Source organism: Calidris pugnax, unplaced genomic scaffold (assembly GCF_001431845.1).
Source record: "Calidris pugnax isolate Ruff unplaced genomic scaffold, ASM143184v1 scaffold103, whole genome shotgun sequence".
Lineage (NCBI taxonomy): Eukaryota > Metazoa > Chordata > Aves > Charadriiformes > Scolopacidae > Calidris > Calidris pugnax.
Window position 1 is genome coordinate 15,814,202 of NW_015090990.1, and position 18,575 is coordinate 15,832,776.

General features: G+C 36.5%; 1 protein-coding gene across 5 annotated transcripts in view; it reads right to left on the reverse strand.

Moving 5' to 3' along the window:
• Nucleotides 1–91: 91 nt before the first annotated feature.
• CFLAR (CASP8 and FADD like apoptosis regulator) overlaps nucleotides 92–18,575 on the reverse strand; it is a 23,955-nt gene continuing 5,471 nt past the window's right edge. Inside the window, exons 3-14 of one of the 5 annotated variants that reach the window (XR_001413372.1) lie at nucleotides 16,693–17,124; nucleotides 15,742–15,847; nucleotides 14,687–14,822; nucleotides 14,417–14,514; nucleotides 13,315–13,366; nucleotides 12,500–12,549; nucleotides 11,253–11,331; nucleotides 6,457–6,970; nucleotides 5,128–5,529; nucleotides 3,492–3,736; nucleotides 2,205–2,432; nucleotides 92–1,568 (exon numbers count right to left, since the gene is read on the reverse strand). Coding sequence is in view for 1 of the 5 variants with exons in the window: in XM_014954304.1 (XP_014809790.1) it covers nucleotides 5,391–5,529; nucleotides 6,457–6,970; nucleotides 11,253–11,331; nucleotides 12,500–12,549; nucleotides 13,315–13,366; nucleotides 14,417–14,514; nucleotides 14,687–14,822; nucleotides 15,742–15,847; nucleotides 16,693–16,988 (1,470 nt within the window). In the remaining 4 variants the exon portion in view is untranslated. Of the gene's footprint in view, nucleotides 1,569–2,204; nucleotides 2,433–2,460; nucleotides 5,530–6,456; nucleotides 6,971–11,252; nucleotides 11,332–12,499; nucleotides 12,550–13,314; nucleotides 13,367–14,416; nucleotides 14,515–14,686; nucleotides 14,823–15,741; nucleotides 15,848–16,692; nucleotides 17,125–17,775; nucleotides 17,888–18,575 lie in introns of those variants that run through there. The other 4 variants (XR_001413370.1, XR_001413371.1, XR_001413369.1 and 1 more) reach the window with 4 other exon arrangements.

Below are 18,575 nucleotides of genomic sequence, written 5' to 3' on the forward strand. Positions count from 1 at the left end.
CCGCCGAGGAACTTGGCTAAAATAGTCAGAAAAAAGCATCCGACGACCCTTCCAGGACGAAATACAAGAAGTGACCGGTAACTCCCTTCGGTTTTGTTGTCAAGCCATTTTAAAGCAGGCTACATCGCAAAAGAGCCCCAAACATTTCTAACGGACTTTTTGGCAAACATTGTTTTGGTCGGCAAATTTAACAAACCGTAGAGGTGTTAGAAGATGGGTCGACCAAGAATTCCAAGAGTTCATTCTCTGGTTTAGAGCGGGACAGGGACAATCAGTCTGGCCGCAATGCAGAAATTTTCTTAGAAAATCCACTTAAAACCCAGCAATTGTAATTTAGGTAATAATAGTGATTTAGTGGCAGCAGTAACAGCACCAATTTTGCTAAATCAAGATGCTATTTTAGCAACGGCACTGATTCAGATCACATTTCTTATGATGTTTCTACAAAACACTAAGAATACAGTCTCAGAGTAGCACAAATTTGAAAATATGGCATTTACAGAAAGGTACAATCCACCACAACAGAATTCCTAAAACATTTGCAATTCTAATACCAATTATACTAGAGAATTAATATCGATTCTAATACAGAAACTGAAAAAATTCTCCAAAACAGCCACAGAAAAGCTGCCAAATAATTTAGTACAGGAGATACAGTTCAAATGGAACATAGTCAGATCGGCAGCAGATCATACACACAGATGGCCACTTCTCAGCAACATCCTTCTGCATGTCAGAAATGTAGAACTATAGATAACAGAAAAGAATTACCAGAAACTGTCATAAAAAGCTTCTCTGACTCAGGTACCTGTGACAGAAGTCAGTCACTCTTAATTCTTATGCAGAGTTGAAGGGTGAATAAGACATACAGGATACTCCCATCTACAACTGTTAGCACCAGAACTTCCCCTTGAACCTAATTTCTTTCCTGGATAATGAGTTGGCAGCCATTGTAAGACACAAGTATGTCACAGTACAAAGTTAACTGGATTTATGACTTAGTCGTGTTAATGTAGGTGGCTGAGAGAATTAAGTCTGGTACAAAACACCACAGAATCTCCTGCCTCATGGGTAGACCACCTGAGCCACTGAAAGGCATCATCTATATTCTGCCAATTCTCTATTTCCTCTTCCATATACAGAAGTACATACAGAAGTACAGCAAATGTTTATTTCAGTTATCAGAAAGCAAAACTGAAATTCAATGTCATGGAGCAATGAGTCTGACAGCCTTGTTCCAAGCACTGACAACACAGGAGCAGAGGAGGAGTGGCTTGTTTTATCTTGTTCAACAGCAGGTTCTGAAAACTAGACATTTTGGCAGTTCCTGACCACGAAATTTCACCAGCATGTTACTTTTTATGTTCCTGTGCTAATACCCTAAACTCATAACGGATCCCGAATTAATTATTTCCACCCTTTTGGCAACTGAACAGAAGTTTAGTATCATTCAATCACTCTATTTGCAATACATGAACAACTTAATGCAACCCAGACGCTGCATCCAGTCATTTTCCAGATTCGAATTTTAGGTCCACAGTACAGCAAGAACAGACAGTTCCTATGACCTGTACAGAAGGACAAAAACAAAAACAACAAAAACACCTATCAGAGAAGTGACAAGACAACTTCTGGCATCACAAAATTCCTGCATGCTAATAAATACTGACTTCAATGCTACTTTTCACTATGCAGGGAATCAATCTACCCACACACCACTCTTCAAAGAGATGTCAAGGCAATAAATACTTGGATGAATGATTACAGAATTAAGTATTGCTACGGTTTAAGAATCTACTGAGGTTGAAGACATTAGCACAGAAAATTAGTACTGACATCCATGAATGCTGCACAACACAGGACATATCCCCACAACTCTTTGGTCGTTACAGGGCTGTGATCACTTTTGACCCAAGCAGCCAGACAAAAAGAGACTTTTTCACTGCAAGGGTTATTTCCAGGAGCCACTACAGCATTTCTTCATCATTTCTAAAGGGAGGGGACAAGGACTTCACTAAGGTGATGAACCTCATAACCCCCACACCAAATCTACATTGTCACAAAACTATCAGAAACAGAGTACATCCTATTGCTAATATTTTAAGTAAATAGTTGTATACAGCATCATTCAAAAAAACCTAAAACAACCCACAAAACCCCACCACAATCTGAGATCCTGTAAGGATAGCCACTATTATTCTTACTTCCTTTCTCCTCTTTTTTTCTTTGTCCTTCCAATACCAATGCTGTATTTCTTCTCCAAATCTCCTCTTCCCTACTTGTTCTTCTCTTGGTTCTCCCTACTGTTACCCTTCTTGTTCCTGCTTGAAATTTCCACATTTCTTTCCCTCATCTCTCTGTCTCCTCTTGATTCCACTCTCCCTGTTTTTGGTTGTCTGCAAGGCAGTAGAAGTACTCATCACGTGTAAAAGCTAGTAAGGGAAATAGGAAAAAGTGAAGTTAGTTTGTGAAAGAAATCATATTTATTAACATCACATGGATATATATGATAACTAGGAATCACATCTGATTTCTACAACTACAGAAAACATACTTATTTCACACCATTTGCGTCATTTACCAACACTACAGGAAGTAACTTCTAAGATTCCAAATCTTTTTACAATCATTTTATAATCCTTCTCTTACCCCACTGAACACAAGCAAGGTAGAGTTTCAAAATTACACTTGTGCTTTATTTTATTGTAAGATAGTCAGTTATTAAATATTTAGTTAGAAGTGAATGCTGGTTTTATTACCTATCACATATATACAAACCCTTCTGTTGATGGAATGCAATAAATTCTCTATGTGATCATGTGGAATGCATATAAACGTAATTTTAAGACACAAAGTATTTTTAAAGTCAGAAGCAATATGACATTAGTTTAACAAAAGGACCAGTTCAATAGGCCCTTTCTTAAAAAACAGTAAACTGAAAGGAAGGCCTGCCCGCTCCCTGCCCCACTATGATGCATTTATTTCCAAACCTATAATCATGAAATTTGATTTTGTATTTTTACTTTAATACTCATAGAGAACAAGCGTTTAGAGAATGTTGGAATTTTGCAAAATATCATTTTCTATTTTTGCTCTTATGCCTGTGCCTATATAAAATTACAGTAACACAAATAATGTACCTATAGTTTAACATAAAATTTTGGGTTGTATTTCCCAATTCAAAGCTATTAAAAAGTTTCCATATACTTTTATTAGAGAGGACACAACAGCTTATGAAATGGAAAGAGAAAAGTATGGGATGCAGAGGTTTGCAATATAGGTGAATCATTTTTCTAAATTGTGCAAAAGTTTCTTCTCATCACAACCACATATGTATCTTTCCAGAGTCAACACGCAAATAAAACTGAATACAAAATTAAAAAAAAGATAACAAGTGAAGAAATGAAGATTTAATCAATCATATAAAATGTACTTTATATATTATACAAAATGGTACATTAATATAAATAAATACATATTTTAACATTTACATTTTATATGGATAAAGAATATAAACTTGTTCAATGGGTTTCTCCTCTTGGTATACTTCTCCAGTTGGTATCCTCATCAATCAGCAGTTTAGGAACCTCTTACGCCAGGAAGAGACATCATATAACAAGGAAGGACTAATGAGCACTTTTTAGACTTTGATATCTACTCCTTTCCAAATGAAAGTGATTTTTACTTTCAGTTATAGAAGCCACATGAATTTTTTTTTTCCTCTGAATTAAGAAGCCTGGTTTCAAAGAAAAAAAGTTAATAACAATGATGTCGAGCCAACACCTAAGAAGTACAACATAATATCAAGGAATAAAAAGCCACTGCTACCGGAGTAAATTTACTGGCTAAGCCCTCCTAATTCTTATCAACATACTAACGTATACCTATAGTATACAATCTGTAGAATCAATATGCTAGTTGCCTGTTAGACTTGGTCTACAATGAAAAGCATTGTTGCTGAAGTTATATATGTGTAAGCACACCTGATTTTTACTCAAATCAAGTGCAACTACACTACCAAAAAATCTTGTTGCAGTATATTTGCATATAAAGATATCAACAATACCCTGTATCAGCAAAAATTCCTTTCCTTTCTGCTTGCATGAAATGCATGCTAGAAGGATGTATGGTGTAGCTACAGCAGAAACCAAGCAAGGTATGCCAAGGCCTTGAATTTTTTTCCTGGATAGGAGACTGTATTAGGAGTATTAAAAATTTGCAAGTGGCCTGAGTCAGGAGGGAACAGAATGCCATACATTCAGTGACAATAAATGCCAATACACCTCATCCAGGTTATACTGTTGTATAACAAGCATGTTAACTGAACTCTTCATGCTAGGCATCTGCTCCCCTGGAGAAAAATTTCTGTATTTAGGACAATTTTCACTTATGTCTTTTTCAGAAGAATGAGGGCAACTTGAAAAAAATAATAATCAATTAATAAAGACATACAATTTTTCATAAGCAAAAGCGGTGAGTGTGGCGTGTTAAATTTAATCCAGTTTTAGGAGCCAGTGGCTGCCACATGACACAGTTCAAATATCATAACGTGTACAACTGTGCCTGGTGCAACAAGTTTGAATCATGTTTCAGCTTCCACAAAACATCTGCCAAAATCGCACATTTTTTTAGCCGTGTGGTAGATTACTGGAATGCCTTGCCGCATGTAGATTCATTTTTCATTAGTGGAAAGCATAGCTCGCCCAAAACATAGCACTTTCTCATTTATTAACATATACCCTTTAGTGCTGACAACAGCACTGATGTCATGAGGGTGAATCACAACTTCTAATGCAGTAGATAGATGGAATCCAAATTATTTAAAAGACCATCTCTCCTACTGTTTCACTAGTCTGAGGAAGCACGCAAGCCAGAACCTGTTAATGAAGAACCAGCTTTGCTGGGCAGGCACTCCTTCCTGACACATTTTCCATTATGAGGTTCTGGGGAAAGTACACAGTGAATTTCAGTGTTTTGCACTGGCTTGTATTTGTTTTATGCATCAATAAAAAACCCTAGATCCGTGTACTACTAATAATCATGCTAAAAAAACACCAGTGAAACAAAACCACAAACCCATGTAAAAAACAGTAGCTATACAGTTTAGAGTTTTTTTACACTGTTTACCTTTTGTACTTGGTTCTAAGATCTGTCGCAGTGCTATACGATAGCTGCCATTCTCGTCCAATCTTTCAGAACGTTCTGTATTAAAATATAAAGTCTAGTGCCTTAACACACCAAAATGCTTCTAAATCCCTGGATTTGGAAGCGTGAGGAATTTTAGATATACATGCAATAACAATGCATAAAATAAAAGTGTTTGTCAAACTGTCTGAATCATAGTAAATGTTTCTTGTAAGACACTTCAGACGTGTCCTTTCCAACAGCAGTTAAGTGGGACAAAGAAAAAGTTTCTTCCTCAGTGTGTGCTCGAGCAGAAGTGAGTATTGTTGGCTTGGGTCAGTGGTCTTATTCCATTCATAGACTTTGTCATTCAGTTCCGTATGGATATCTAATATAGAGAGTTTCCTGCAGCAACAAAAGCAAAAGAGTTCTATTAGAGAATGAAGCAAGACACCATATAAGAATCCTCAAGACAGGACACAACTTTAGATTCAGCAAGGAGAAAATTTCAAATTTCAGACTTTATTGCAGAGATTATACCTCTAAAATCCAAGGCTGAATGTGCATTTTGGAAACAATCTGTTATAACCCAAATCACCATTGTGATACTGGTTATGCTGACACAATAAACTGTGATTTCATTACAAGGTTTTAGGGTTTGTAAAAAAGGTACTAAATGCTAACCACACAACTACTTTGTAAAACAGTTGCTAACTCTCTCTTAAGTCAATTGTGCAAAGAAAACCTTTGTAAATCCAAATGTCTCTGCTCAATTTCCTTTTGATAATCTCTCTAGATAGACTAAAGTTTTCTGACAGTTTAAACTCAAGATTACAATTGGCAGTCTAGTGGCTCCCTGAGCAGGAGGTTAATTAGATCTAAAGAAAGGACAAAATCCTTCCCTTTCAGCTGCCTTTTCCCTTAATTTTGGTACTGACTTCTTATATTTGCAAGCAGAGCCCTTTGTAATTATAAAAGGCAATCCTCAATTTGACAGAGCCTGGTGTGTGCCTAGTTTCCTCGGAGAAGGAATATTTCCAATCCTGCCTAAAACACTGACATACATTACCCAGGACAGGTTCTTACCTCCTCAGTCTGCCCCACTGCCATAAACCACTTTCATTTTACTGTCCAGAATCACAAACTTCACTCCTACTTTAGACCACCTTCCTGTGCCATTGTTCCAAGATCAGGTATACTTGTCCTTTAACTTATGACACAGCATGAAGACACTTTTCAGGACCAGATGGGATGAAACTTAAGGTTTCTCTTTCTCTAGGAAAGCAGGCTGTCACAGGAAAAGGGTTATTTTTTCCTCTTTGTTTTATTTACCTTTTATGAGGATTGCGGAGTAGCTCAGCCAGACAACGTAGATAATATGAGGATGAACTTGGAGATTTTTCTAGTGTAGACACATCCACCTTGCACTGACTCCAGAAGATGTCTGCTACCGAGGGGATAGTGACTTTGCAAGGGATTTTTGCATTACTAATGATTTTCTCATCATTCCCATCTACTTCCAACAGACTAGTACATTCTTGCTCATTTTCTGGCACAATGTAGCTCTGAATAAAAAAAAGCTTCGGTTTTCCTAGGAGTTCAGGACATGAGTCTGCTGTAAAGTATTTCTTTATTTGTTCCAAGGGGAATCCAGAAAAGGTATGGTCTGTACAGAAGATGCTCCGAGGACTTCCACGGCTGACCAATATGCAAATGAAGCTGTCACAATTTCTATGCTTCTGCAACCTTGCGACTTCAACCAACGTTTGATTCATAGTATTCACGTTTAAATATCTGTGACAACGAACGTCATAGCCTAAGTCTCTGAAGGTATCTTCCAACAAATCTAAAAAAATAAGATGTAATTAAATCACAGCACATCAAGGCTCAATCTCAACTATCTTGAATTACAGCATTTACAGTACTTTGCTAAAGGAAATATTTAAAATATTTACAAATAATATCGTGATGAAATATTTATTAAAAAATTGGGAGTACTTGATGCTGATCACAGTACATTACATACTTATAGTGCTAGATTAATGTTGTCTTTAATATAAGTTATGTACTTAATGACAGCAAAGACAAGTGATCCATTCCAAATTCCCCAGGTACTTTCATGCTTTCATTTAGAGTCAGTATCCCAAGTTCCTAGGACTTAAAAATATTGGGCAGGAGAAAACATTAGAAATGCTTCACACAGAACATTCTTGAAATGGTAAGGAGTGACCTGGATAGCATCAGATTCTTTCACCTTTTAACTTGTCAAAATTACTAGTAATGGTTATTCTACAGAACTGCATAGGAAACTTAGAGACACCCTTTCAACAGTCAAAAAGGAACCTACTGCAGGAATTTATGCTTCCTATTATATAAAACAGACTTTAAGCGATGAGTTCCAGGTGGAGAATGGACACTGGAATCTTAACTGTGACAGAATGGCATTTTCAGGGGAAAAGAAGCTGAACAATGAACCCTTCTAAATGTGTTAAAAATTAAAACTGTAGATAGCCAAAAATCAAGATTTAACTCTATTGTATTTGTGTTAAGCTGTGCTGCAGGAAAACGTGCTATGCTGTGAATAAATACTTTGGATGTTTATTAATACAGGAGTGAAACCAGATACATGGTGGTTAAAACCACAGGTATTTTTTAAGTATTCAGAGAACCACAAGCTACTACTATGACTCATAACTGTACCACCTTTAGTATAAACCACATATACATTGCCCATGCAGAGTTTCTGATATGACAGGAAATATCAAGTGTCACGTTTATGTAAAATGCCTTACAGACACTGGAAGCTAGACTGTTCTTTGACTTCAGAAGTCTGACAATCCCTAATTAGCAGAGGCTATTTCAGAGGTAACTGGAAGCAAAACAGGAGTTGTACCCCCACATTGCCCTCAAAAAACCCAGAACTTGTAACTTTCCTCAGGAGGGAAGGTACAATCTCTATACTATGGCAAGGTGATAAACTGTACCATGATAAACTATGGTTTCACTCCAGTTCTGTTTTGTAATATCATTCACAAACTTTCTGGGCATTATTTTATTTGGAAATAAAAAGGAAAATTCCCTCTATTTAGGCAATAAAACATGCTCTCAAAATTCAGGTGGAAGATTCAGTGTTAATATCGTTTAGCCATTATACACTCAATGAAGCACTTAATCCATTAGAGGGCAGCAGCACATAGGAAAAACAAGAGTTAAGGCAACAAGAGAGCTTACCCTATAATTAACTTACCTCACTAGCATGAACACATACACACAAAGATACAAAACTTGGCGTCACCTTAGACCATACACACATTCTAAGTGTCACAATTAAAAGAAAAACACAGCAAGCTTAGAGCTCATACTTTAGTTTAACACTGAATCAGAAATTATACATGGTAAGCTTTGGATACAGCAATTTTACTTTAAGGCAAGACAAAAACACAGCATTACATGCTGCAACCTGAGATCAGAAAACATCTGTTTCTTCAACAGTAATCACTCCCCAACAAACCTCCACTGATTTTTGAGCCTTTGCACTCTACATTAAAAATTAGCCTTTTATCCCTTTGATTGTTTACAATGTAAGGATAAAAATTTGTTTCCAAATGGAAAAGTGAAAAGCAGCTGTTTACAAAACAGCAAGAATATTTCAGTTTATATTTTATCAGCATCTGATGAATTCATATTGTTTATACTGGGTATTTTGAATTGTTGTTATCCTTGATCCTAGAGTATCTATTATTGGTTCAGCTTCCTCAGATTTAATCTTGGGATAGCCACAGACCCTAATGCACACCACAGATACAATTCCTAACGTTCTCCTTGCCCTCTTCTTTTTCTTTGGTATTTTCAGACTCCAGAAGTTGTGTGGGACAACAACTCTAGAGAGTACTGAATGTCTAACAGACTCCTTAAAGCAATGCCATATGCCCTGCCTCTCCTGAATCTCACTAGCACAGTAACATATTTCAGTGAAAGCCTTGCTTTCTATCATGTTAAAATGCTGTGATGCATTGGTGACATTAAACATTTGAGACATACACATGATTTAATTGCTTCTGCATCTAATGCAAACATTTGGCACAACAGTAAAGCCATGATTTGCAGGTGTACCTGATATGCAGATGCTAAACATGTAATCCATTTTTGTTCTTTCCAGTCAGCAGACTTCCTCTGTCACATTTATACTTTCTGTTCTTGTCCAAGTACTGAAATTGACCATATAAGCTTACGAAGAGCATGTGCATTGATCTTTTTTTTAATTTTGTGCACATCTTTGTATTTAGTAGCAATTGCTATGACAAAGGCGTCTGCACAGTGTATTGCCTGTGCAAAAGATCTGTGCCTCCTAAGGAAGACTGTGCTGACATGGCAGTTCCTTCTTTACTTCCTGTTTTCTCCAGTGTACATGCTTTACCTGCTTTTATACTTAACCATTTCATTTAAAGATCTCAAACCTGGCATAGGAAAACTTTCTTGTTCAATAAATCAGGTAAGCACATGCTATATCCCATTAGAGAAAATGAAATTTCACAAAGGTTTTTTTTGTAAACAAGGCTATTTCCACACTTTGTGTTTTCTTTAGCTCTCCACACCGAAAATTTCTCTAGTAATCCTTTATGCATTTACTTTTAAGAAACAGAACTCCAAGTAGTAAGTAATTATTTTGGTACTGGAGCAGACTATCACGGTACCTTCCAGATTAAGGGTGCATAATAAGTTTCTTGCATCAAAAGGGTCTTTTGCTCTCTAAAGCTATGATGAGAGAAGAGCAGGAAAGTAAAGAAGCAGGCAACAGGACAGAGCAGCATGTTTGATCCCAAGAGCTGTAACCCCCGAGTCTTTCAGTCCTTGGCAGACTGTCTTTTGTTTTATTTTCCTCTCAGGGCACAGTCAACATTTTTTTTGTGTTTGAGAGTAGAAATGAAGAAGTGCTTTAGATTGAACAATTTAATTTGTACATGCAGCAATTGAAACCTTGTTCTTTTTTTTTTGGCCCAGAGGTCACTGGTAGGACAGACTGAAATCAGATCCCAAGGATGCTTCCCAGTTGCATGTAACTAAGTTAAGTGCCTTCCTTGCCCCTCTTCTTCACACATGGCAGGATTGTCAATCAGTTCTAGTTCCTGTTATCCTAATGGCAAACCAAGTGTCTTATTTAAATCATTTCCCTAAAATACTATTGTCAAGCAACCATCAAAATTTTACTTTGTGCCTGTGCTCTGCATCCATTGCTCTTCAACAACTACATCAATAATTCTAAGTTGGTCCATCTGCTGGACCATTAGTTATGAGTAATAGAAAAGATATGCCCACAAACCCTCTTCTTCCCCTACATCTCCTAGTCCATTACAGAACTGACTGCAATCACTCTCTTAATTTTTATTTTTAGCCTCGTGTGTTCTGATGATTAGAATAGTGGGGGTTTTTTTGCTTATGCAAAAATCTAATTTTTTGATTCTAGGAAGGCAATCAGGAAAAACCCGCATTTTAACCATGTCACTGACTGTGTTGAATTTTACATGCAAATTTATTAATTTTTTTTTAAACAAAACCAAGAGGGAGGGAAGAAAAACTCCTTTCCCCTTAAAGCTATGGTGATAGTTTCAGTTACATTGTGCGAGATATAACAGAAGCCTAGGTGCATTATTAATAAAGGACCACGTGCCTTCAGCTATTCAAAATCTGTGGTGTCTGATATGACTACACGGCAAATCCACAACAGTTTTGGTTTTGTTAACTGGTGGGAAACACTATCTTTACCATCTCTGCCAATAACCTGTTGTATGACTGTAGCTTAACTATTTTGTTGGTCTCTGAACATCCTTTTTCTCCCTCCCAAAATTCGGTCTATCCCCTCGTAAGTTCTTTCATTCAGAGATTCTGCACCAAAAAACCCACAAAACCCCCCATTGTTTGCAATAATTAGGACAGGTGATTTAATCTCAGGTTGGGCCTTTCAACTCTCTGCTTTAGAAAATTTACTAGAATTGATAGCTTGATAGGCTAGCTGACTAGGACAACATTACCCTAGTCTGGCTGGTAAATGTGTATTATAATCTTTATACTAAATTGTTCTAATTATCCAAGATTAACAAGATAAGAAACTTCAAATTCCAGAGACTTACCTGTGTCATTGCCAATACAGTCTATTATCAGGCATATTCCTAAAGGTTGACTTTGCATTCTGTATTGATCATCATACACCTGAGGAATGTGAAGGACAAATACTATGTTAGTAAGTCACTCTCTCAGCGCACAGACTTGATTCTTTTCTCAAATTCACCTCAGATCTATACAATTACATTCTGTTGTTTTTCCCCAGAGTAGCTAGCAGAAGTCCATCTACTGGTATGTAATGTATCTTATCTACGTAACAAAAAACCAAAAAACCATGACATATAGAGTAGTACTTTTTTCCCCTGATTTCTAATACAGGCTTAATTTTTGGTCCTTGTGCAATCTTACTACCATAATGATCCTTAAACAATGACTAGGACTGTACCAGAAATAAGAGAAGCAGGTTTGAGACCAAACCTCAACTCTGAACAGATCTTCAAATGTAAAAAAAACCACAAAAACCAAACCAAACCTACAAAAGCCAAACCCATATGGGGTGGAGAGGCTTTTTAAAGACCTGGACTATGCAAGCAATGATCCTTTTTATAGCACTTCCAAATTAATTTCCTTAAGCGTAACTCCTTTTGAGCTGTTAGGAGCTATAAGCTTCATATTGCCAGCACAATAGATGTAGAGAACTTCTGTGTTCTTCAGGTACACAAGCAGGCACTGCTCATCAGAGCAATATTTCTTTCCTTATTTAGTGGTACAACCTCCTTGTTCCTAAATAATCTGTAATAACTCTATCACAATTCCTCTCCTTTTAAAAAAATTATAAACAATTTGTTATAGGTAACTCCCTGGTTCCTGGCCTACAGGACAGCTAGCAAAAATAGAGTAGTCCATTCTTATCATTAATACCCGAAGTGTGGCTATCTTCTACCTGGAGAGTGAGGGACAGGGAGAGAATAAAGAACAAAATTTACTGCATGCAAGAAGCCCTGTAGTTTCCAATGCAGATCGGAAGTTCTGACTTCCAACAGATTTTGACTTAGCCTCCACTAATAAATATGTGAGTTCTGTGTTTCACATCATATGTACATGCATTTTGCACACCGCTGCTTCCATTTTATATTAAAAATATATTCTGCAAAAGCAGTTCATAGAACCTGTTTATGGCTGAGGAAAATATGGATGTACACATCCTTCAGTTTGCATTCAATTGAAGGAACTCTCAAAACACAAAGAAACCTAAGCTAAATACCTGCAGAGGTTTTTATTTTATTTACATGTATACATATGTACAAGCACAAACCTTATGTGACACTGGTCCTGATTCCTGGATGGACACGTGGACTGGTTCCGCTGCAGTTGAAACATACACAAATAATCTCAGTATGTGGGTACCAATGACATTTCTTTGACACCAAACTGGTTATAAAGAGACATCTATCTAGTTCAGCCAAGTTCTCACTCATCTGGACCTATTGGTTTCTACGTGTGCTACTGAAGTTGAAATAAACCCAGACACCCCCCACAAAATTTTTACCTCTGAAATGTTGTTTGGATTGCATTCTACATTTCTTGTGACTAGAATAAACAAAAAAACCCAAACAATCTCTCCTATACTGAGAGAATTCAGCTGACAACTCTTCTAAAAAACAACACATCTGAGAGGTATTTTGGGTTTCCAGAATGAACACAACACACATGGTAAGAACCTGGTACTCACTGGACAACTTCCTGGCTGGCCTGGCTGAGAGTTCCCCTCTGAACTGACACCAAAACTTCCTACTCAAGATTTAATGGGCACAGCAGCACTACATGGGCCTCCAGAGCTGGCTAGTCAACCTTTTCCATTATTTTATTAATAAACTATTTATTCTGTTAAAAAGTTGTGACTCAAAGCAATTTCAATAAAGTTTTAAGATCTGGCAGCACAAGCAAAGCAAAAAGAAAAGCAAATAATAAGGCAAGGCTCAGTTTTCAGAGGTACCAAATACTCTCTGCTCCTGGTGATATTAGCTGGATTAGCCATAAACACAACTATCTAACAATGATCCTTTTGATACAGTGAAATACATCATTTGGCTCTTTCAGATTATCAAAACTCAGATAAAATGCTCTCACCCAGAATAAAACTTTGTCCATTCTGTGTTTTTTCTTTGCTCACATTCTGGACCTAAAATGAAGAAAAGGTGTATTTTCCCTGTGTCCTTCAAGAATTAACTATTATGTGTTCCAAAATATTACACAATAGTATTTTTGTTCCTCAATAAAAGGATTATGTATTTTAGATTCACATTTGTCAGCTAATTAAAACTATAACAAGTGAAAAAACCTTACCAAAACCACAAACAAACAAAACCCCCAAACCTTTCCTCTTCAGAAAAAAATTACCAGCTTGTCATGAACAACAAATAAAAGCTTAAACCCTAAAATAGTAAAACAAACAAACAAAAAGCTCTGAAGATGTTAATTTTTTTCCTATGCAGCAGCAGGGAGGAAATTCCACTGAATTAGAAAGGAAATTATGACAGTATTATCATGGAAAGTCAATGCAAGCTCTTTCCCTTTAATAGCCTGGAAAACAAAGCTGTTGTGGCTTTGTTAGAAAAGGGCAAATTGCATCACTGGTGTCTTGTATATAAGCTTTATATGTACATATTTACTGAATGCATGACAGAAATAATCTCATCAAATTCATTCAGCAAGGCTAAAGACTTTAATTAAGGTCACATTATTATAATATCAGACCTAACCCAAATATAAAGAACACTGCATGCAATAGGATTTGATGACTTGACATGCTAAAATATTTTTTAAATGAGATTAAAACAAAACACAAAAAAAAATATCTGAAAATCTCTCCTTAAAAAGCCGTAACCATCAGCTTCCAAAGTTAAAAAACTACATTCTCTGCAAAGTCAAAAAGTACAAAGAATAATAATATGTTTTGCAAAGAACAATCAAAGCGAAGTTACCCCACAGAGTAACAAGAAAAAAAACTTTTCAAGATGCAGAATAAAATCACAGAAGCTCTTTAAAGGGTACCTTTCTCAGTCAGAACATTTAAATTGGGTCCTAAACCCAGCAAATGAAAGGAATAAGAGAAATAAACCAAGTAACATTTTAGTTACTCCCATTCATTATGCTCTGCAAAGATGAATCCCCTTTCAATGTCTGGCAATATTTAGAAATAAAGGATCTGTCTGATTTATTGTATACTTACCCCTAAATTATTAGGAGGATCAATCAGACTGAGATTAGGGAGAGATGCCTGAAGTGCATTTACATATACTGGCTGAGAATGAATGGTGGACATTAAAGCTGAAAATTTAACAGAAACACACAGAGAAATCAACCATTTAAAAAGCATAAATCTGTGAAGCATGCAAATACTCTGACTTGTAACTCATAATTTTATCTTCAGTAAGAGCACACCTGATATCAAGAGTATCCAGTGGTATCAAGAGTAACCAGTGCAAAAATAGCATGTTACCTTCATGTTTGTACTTCTGAATCTTCCTAGTCAGGTCTATCCTGTGAATATTTTGAAAACAATTTTCTATCAAATCCAGTTGATTAGGAGCCACCAAATTTAGTTTCTCCAGGTCAATCACAAGAGCTAGAAAACTCTAGAATAGCAACAGAAAACAAAGTTGTCATATTAGTAATTTGTATCCTATCTGTAAGTTACAAAGCAACCAAGAAAATAACATAGGGAGGTCATAAAGATTGTAAATTCGAGAACTAAGGATATTACCTTCTGAAAAACTATGAAAATTATCTGGAGGAAACAAGAATTCTTGGTATTATCATAGGAAAAATGAAAACTAGGAAGTGATATTCTTAAAAACAAATCAAAGTTTTGGAGGAAACAGTTTTGCTTTTCCTTGTTGCTACAAAGCAAGTCACTTGGAATGTCACCTCATGTGCCACAAAGCTAGAGGTAAGAAAAGTTTTGGGGAATTTGCAGGCCCTCTCTCCTTCTTTGTTTAAGATAAAAAGAAAAAAACCTCAAAGGAAGAAGACAGAAATCTTCATTTTTCTATGCAGAGCTGTCAAGGAATGAATGAATGAATCTCTAATGAATCTCTGCTTTCTCAGAGCATTTAAAACTAATATGCAGAATGCAAATGTACAGAGGAACTCATAATTAAAATAAAACTGTTCTTTTGCAAATGAAGCAGAGCACAAACAAAAAGTGACCTTGAAATACAATATACATTTAGTATGATTATTGGTTTAAGATCCTTTGTATATGAACTTTCAGATCAGTAATACTGAAGATTTTTTTAATGCCTTCTGCCTATGCTAACACCATTCACTACAGCAAGTCTTCACTGTCCCCTCTTACTGTTTCTCATGCTTCTTTCCTTGAATTGAAAAATAAAAATGAAGTAGAAGCCACTACTCTTTTTGCACTTCCTGACTTCTGTCTACTCCTGCGTCACTATCCCTTGCAGTACTGCCTCCCCTTTTTTGCTGTCTATCTAGTTCCATTTTTACTTTAATCTCTCATTGCTCCAGAGAAGACCAGCAAAAAGACATTACCTTATCTTTTGCCATTTTCATTCGAGGTGCGTAATCTCTGAGTAGAAAAACTAGAGAATTCACTTCTTCTTTTTCCAGATTCTCATTAAGCTCTACCATTAGCACTCTGAAATAAAGTTGACACATTTCTAAAGGATTAGCTTTCAGCAAGATCCTATCCCCACCCAGTTTCTCCTAATTTTCCATTTTTAATATTCCATTCCCAATTAAACAACAGGAAAAAAGCCTACCCTGCTCCAGATCTAATTACAAAATACCTACTCTTGCTCATCAGCACCTGAGACACTCAAACTGTGTAAGATTCACTGCTAGAAAAACAGAAGTCTCAATATTTCAACAGAGATGAAGCAAGAGCATGAGACAACAGAAAAATTCTTTCACTTTTTAACTGAGTAGTTACAGGATTTTTATTTCAGTGATAAGTTAACAAAGGAAAATCTTCCCTTTGAGTACATACACTTTTTTCTGAAGTGTCTCAAAGAAAATAGGTGGAGTTTCTTAATTTAAGCATCTTAAAACTACAAAGTAAAAAGTAGTAAGAGACGGGTCCCCTGAGAAAGGATATAATATGACAAGGCTATGTGCCCAAAGCAAACTAGAAAAGAAAGTATCTCTAACTAATGTTGTTCCTTTATAGCCTCAATTCTATCTGCTAATCTAGAACTGTGCAAACATCACTGGTTCTATTGAGTAACATACATAAACTCCTTAAAGACAGATGCTTCTAGTGCCATGACTTGTAAGAAGCTACTAAGGCTCATTTAAGGGACTAAACTTCACCTATTCTTCTCACTATAACTCTAGATATGATGCCCTTTGCTGCTTTTCTTTTACCTCCAAGACTTATTTAAAAAAGAAACGAAAAACAAACCCACAAAAAACCCCTAAAACCCAATCCACACATATTTTGAAGACAATAGAGTAGCTTTGAAATTGAAATAGACACATTACCTGTAATCAGGGACAAGTCTGAGACTCCTGGCAAGGTTAGCTTCCACTGTTGCCTTCTCAGTCTTCAAGATCCTCCTCAATAAGTCAAACCTCTTAACTCTGTATAGCAGCTCAGACAAGCCAAGAAAAGACAGTATCTCCCTCTCATTCAAAGCCACCAAAAGCTCTCTAAGGTCGGCAGTGGCCAAGTCAGGAGCAAGATCTCTGCACAGGAAAACCATCATCTCTTCTTCTTCTTTATCCAATTCTTCTTCAATTTGGTGAATAAGGGCAGCTGGCACTTGGCACCTGGTCATCACTTTGTCGCTGTCCCTCTAAAATTGCCAGCCTACTGTTTTTTAAACAGGAAGCCAACATGACGGGAAGCCTGTGTCTACCACAGCATTTCTCTGGTGTTCATTCTTAACTAGATGCATTTTTACATAAGCAGTTCTGTGAAAGAGAATTAAAAGGCACTAAATCAGTGATCTGCTGCACAAATTCACAGTTAACTCTCCTGTCTGATGCATTTCACTTATAACTAAAACACCAACGTAATCTACACAGACGTCTTGTTCTCAAGGGGTTCTCCCAGCTGTTCATTACAGAACAAGAAGTATTTGTTAGGTCATACTAATCAGACGAAAAATGGAAGTTCTTTTTAAAGTAAAACTACCTTATCACAAGTCTGTGAATTCCATAGGAAGTGAAACAAAAGTCATCAGCTTGCTGATGAGTGATATTTCAACTCTTTTTCAGACACACTTATGTTCCATTGCAATTTAAATCTAATGCTCTGACCTCTTCCCAGCAACCCTCCATCCCCCTGCTCGCCACCACCTTTTCTCCCCTAAAAGTCTCAAAGCATTCTTCAGCAAGAGTTTTGCGGTTTTGCGAGCTAAGAGGTTGTGTAAACACACATTGTAGACAAAAGAATTAAAAAAAACCAAAACCCATACAAACAGGAACATGTGGATTTTCTTACTTATTAGCATCATTTGAAGTGACTCCAATCTGAATGTGTTACTGAGGTTTTAAGGACTCCCCACACACCCCTGCTATGCTCAAAAAGATCGAAGAACCATGCAAAGAAAAAATTCCAACCTTAAGTATGCAAACTGGTTAACTCTGAAGGTATAAGTAAGCCATAGACCGCCTTTTTCTTCATGTGACATTCATGTTTCCCCGTATTGAAAACTGAAATAAAAATTCAGACCTAGAAAAAAACCCAGCCTTGTGATTAATAAAATAAGTAGGGTGCTATGCTCAATTTCCACTGCCACCACCTATGGAAATTCTATCTAACCTTCTCTGATCCCCATTGCCTACATGGAGAAAGGTGAAATGAGCAATCTGAAGACTAATTTTAGACCTTACAAGGAGTTCAGTCACTATACTGAATAATTTTGTTTAAACCATTCTGAAAAGCAAAAGCCAATTTGACTTCAAAGCCTAATATACTGAAAGATTCTAGCACCTGGGTGACATTTTTTAAAGCATTTTCAGTTTTGTTACATATTCTCAAAGTCACAATCAACAATGTCACATACTGTGTCCATGCATTAAGGAGATACGATAAACTCATTACAAGTGCCTCTTCTTTTTTTCATTCCAGTGATGTTTAAATGGAAAAATGACTCTATATAATCGACCTAACTTTACTCAGAAAGGGAATAAGAGTTGGATTTGATTAAATCCATGGATTAGGTTCCATTGTCCACTGAAAATCCGTATCTCATTCCAGTTCCTAGGGCAAAGCCTCCTATATCAACATCTATCCCAGTGAGCCATATTTTCTATGAAGTCAAAGACTGCAGTAGCTTTCTCCTCCATTGCTGTTGGTGACAGAGACAATAGTAAGTCATCAGTATTTAAAAAAAAAAAAAAAAAAAAAAAAAGAAACA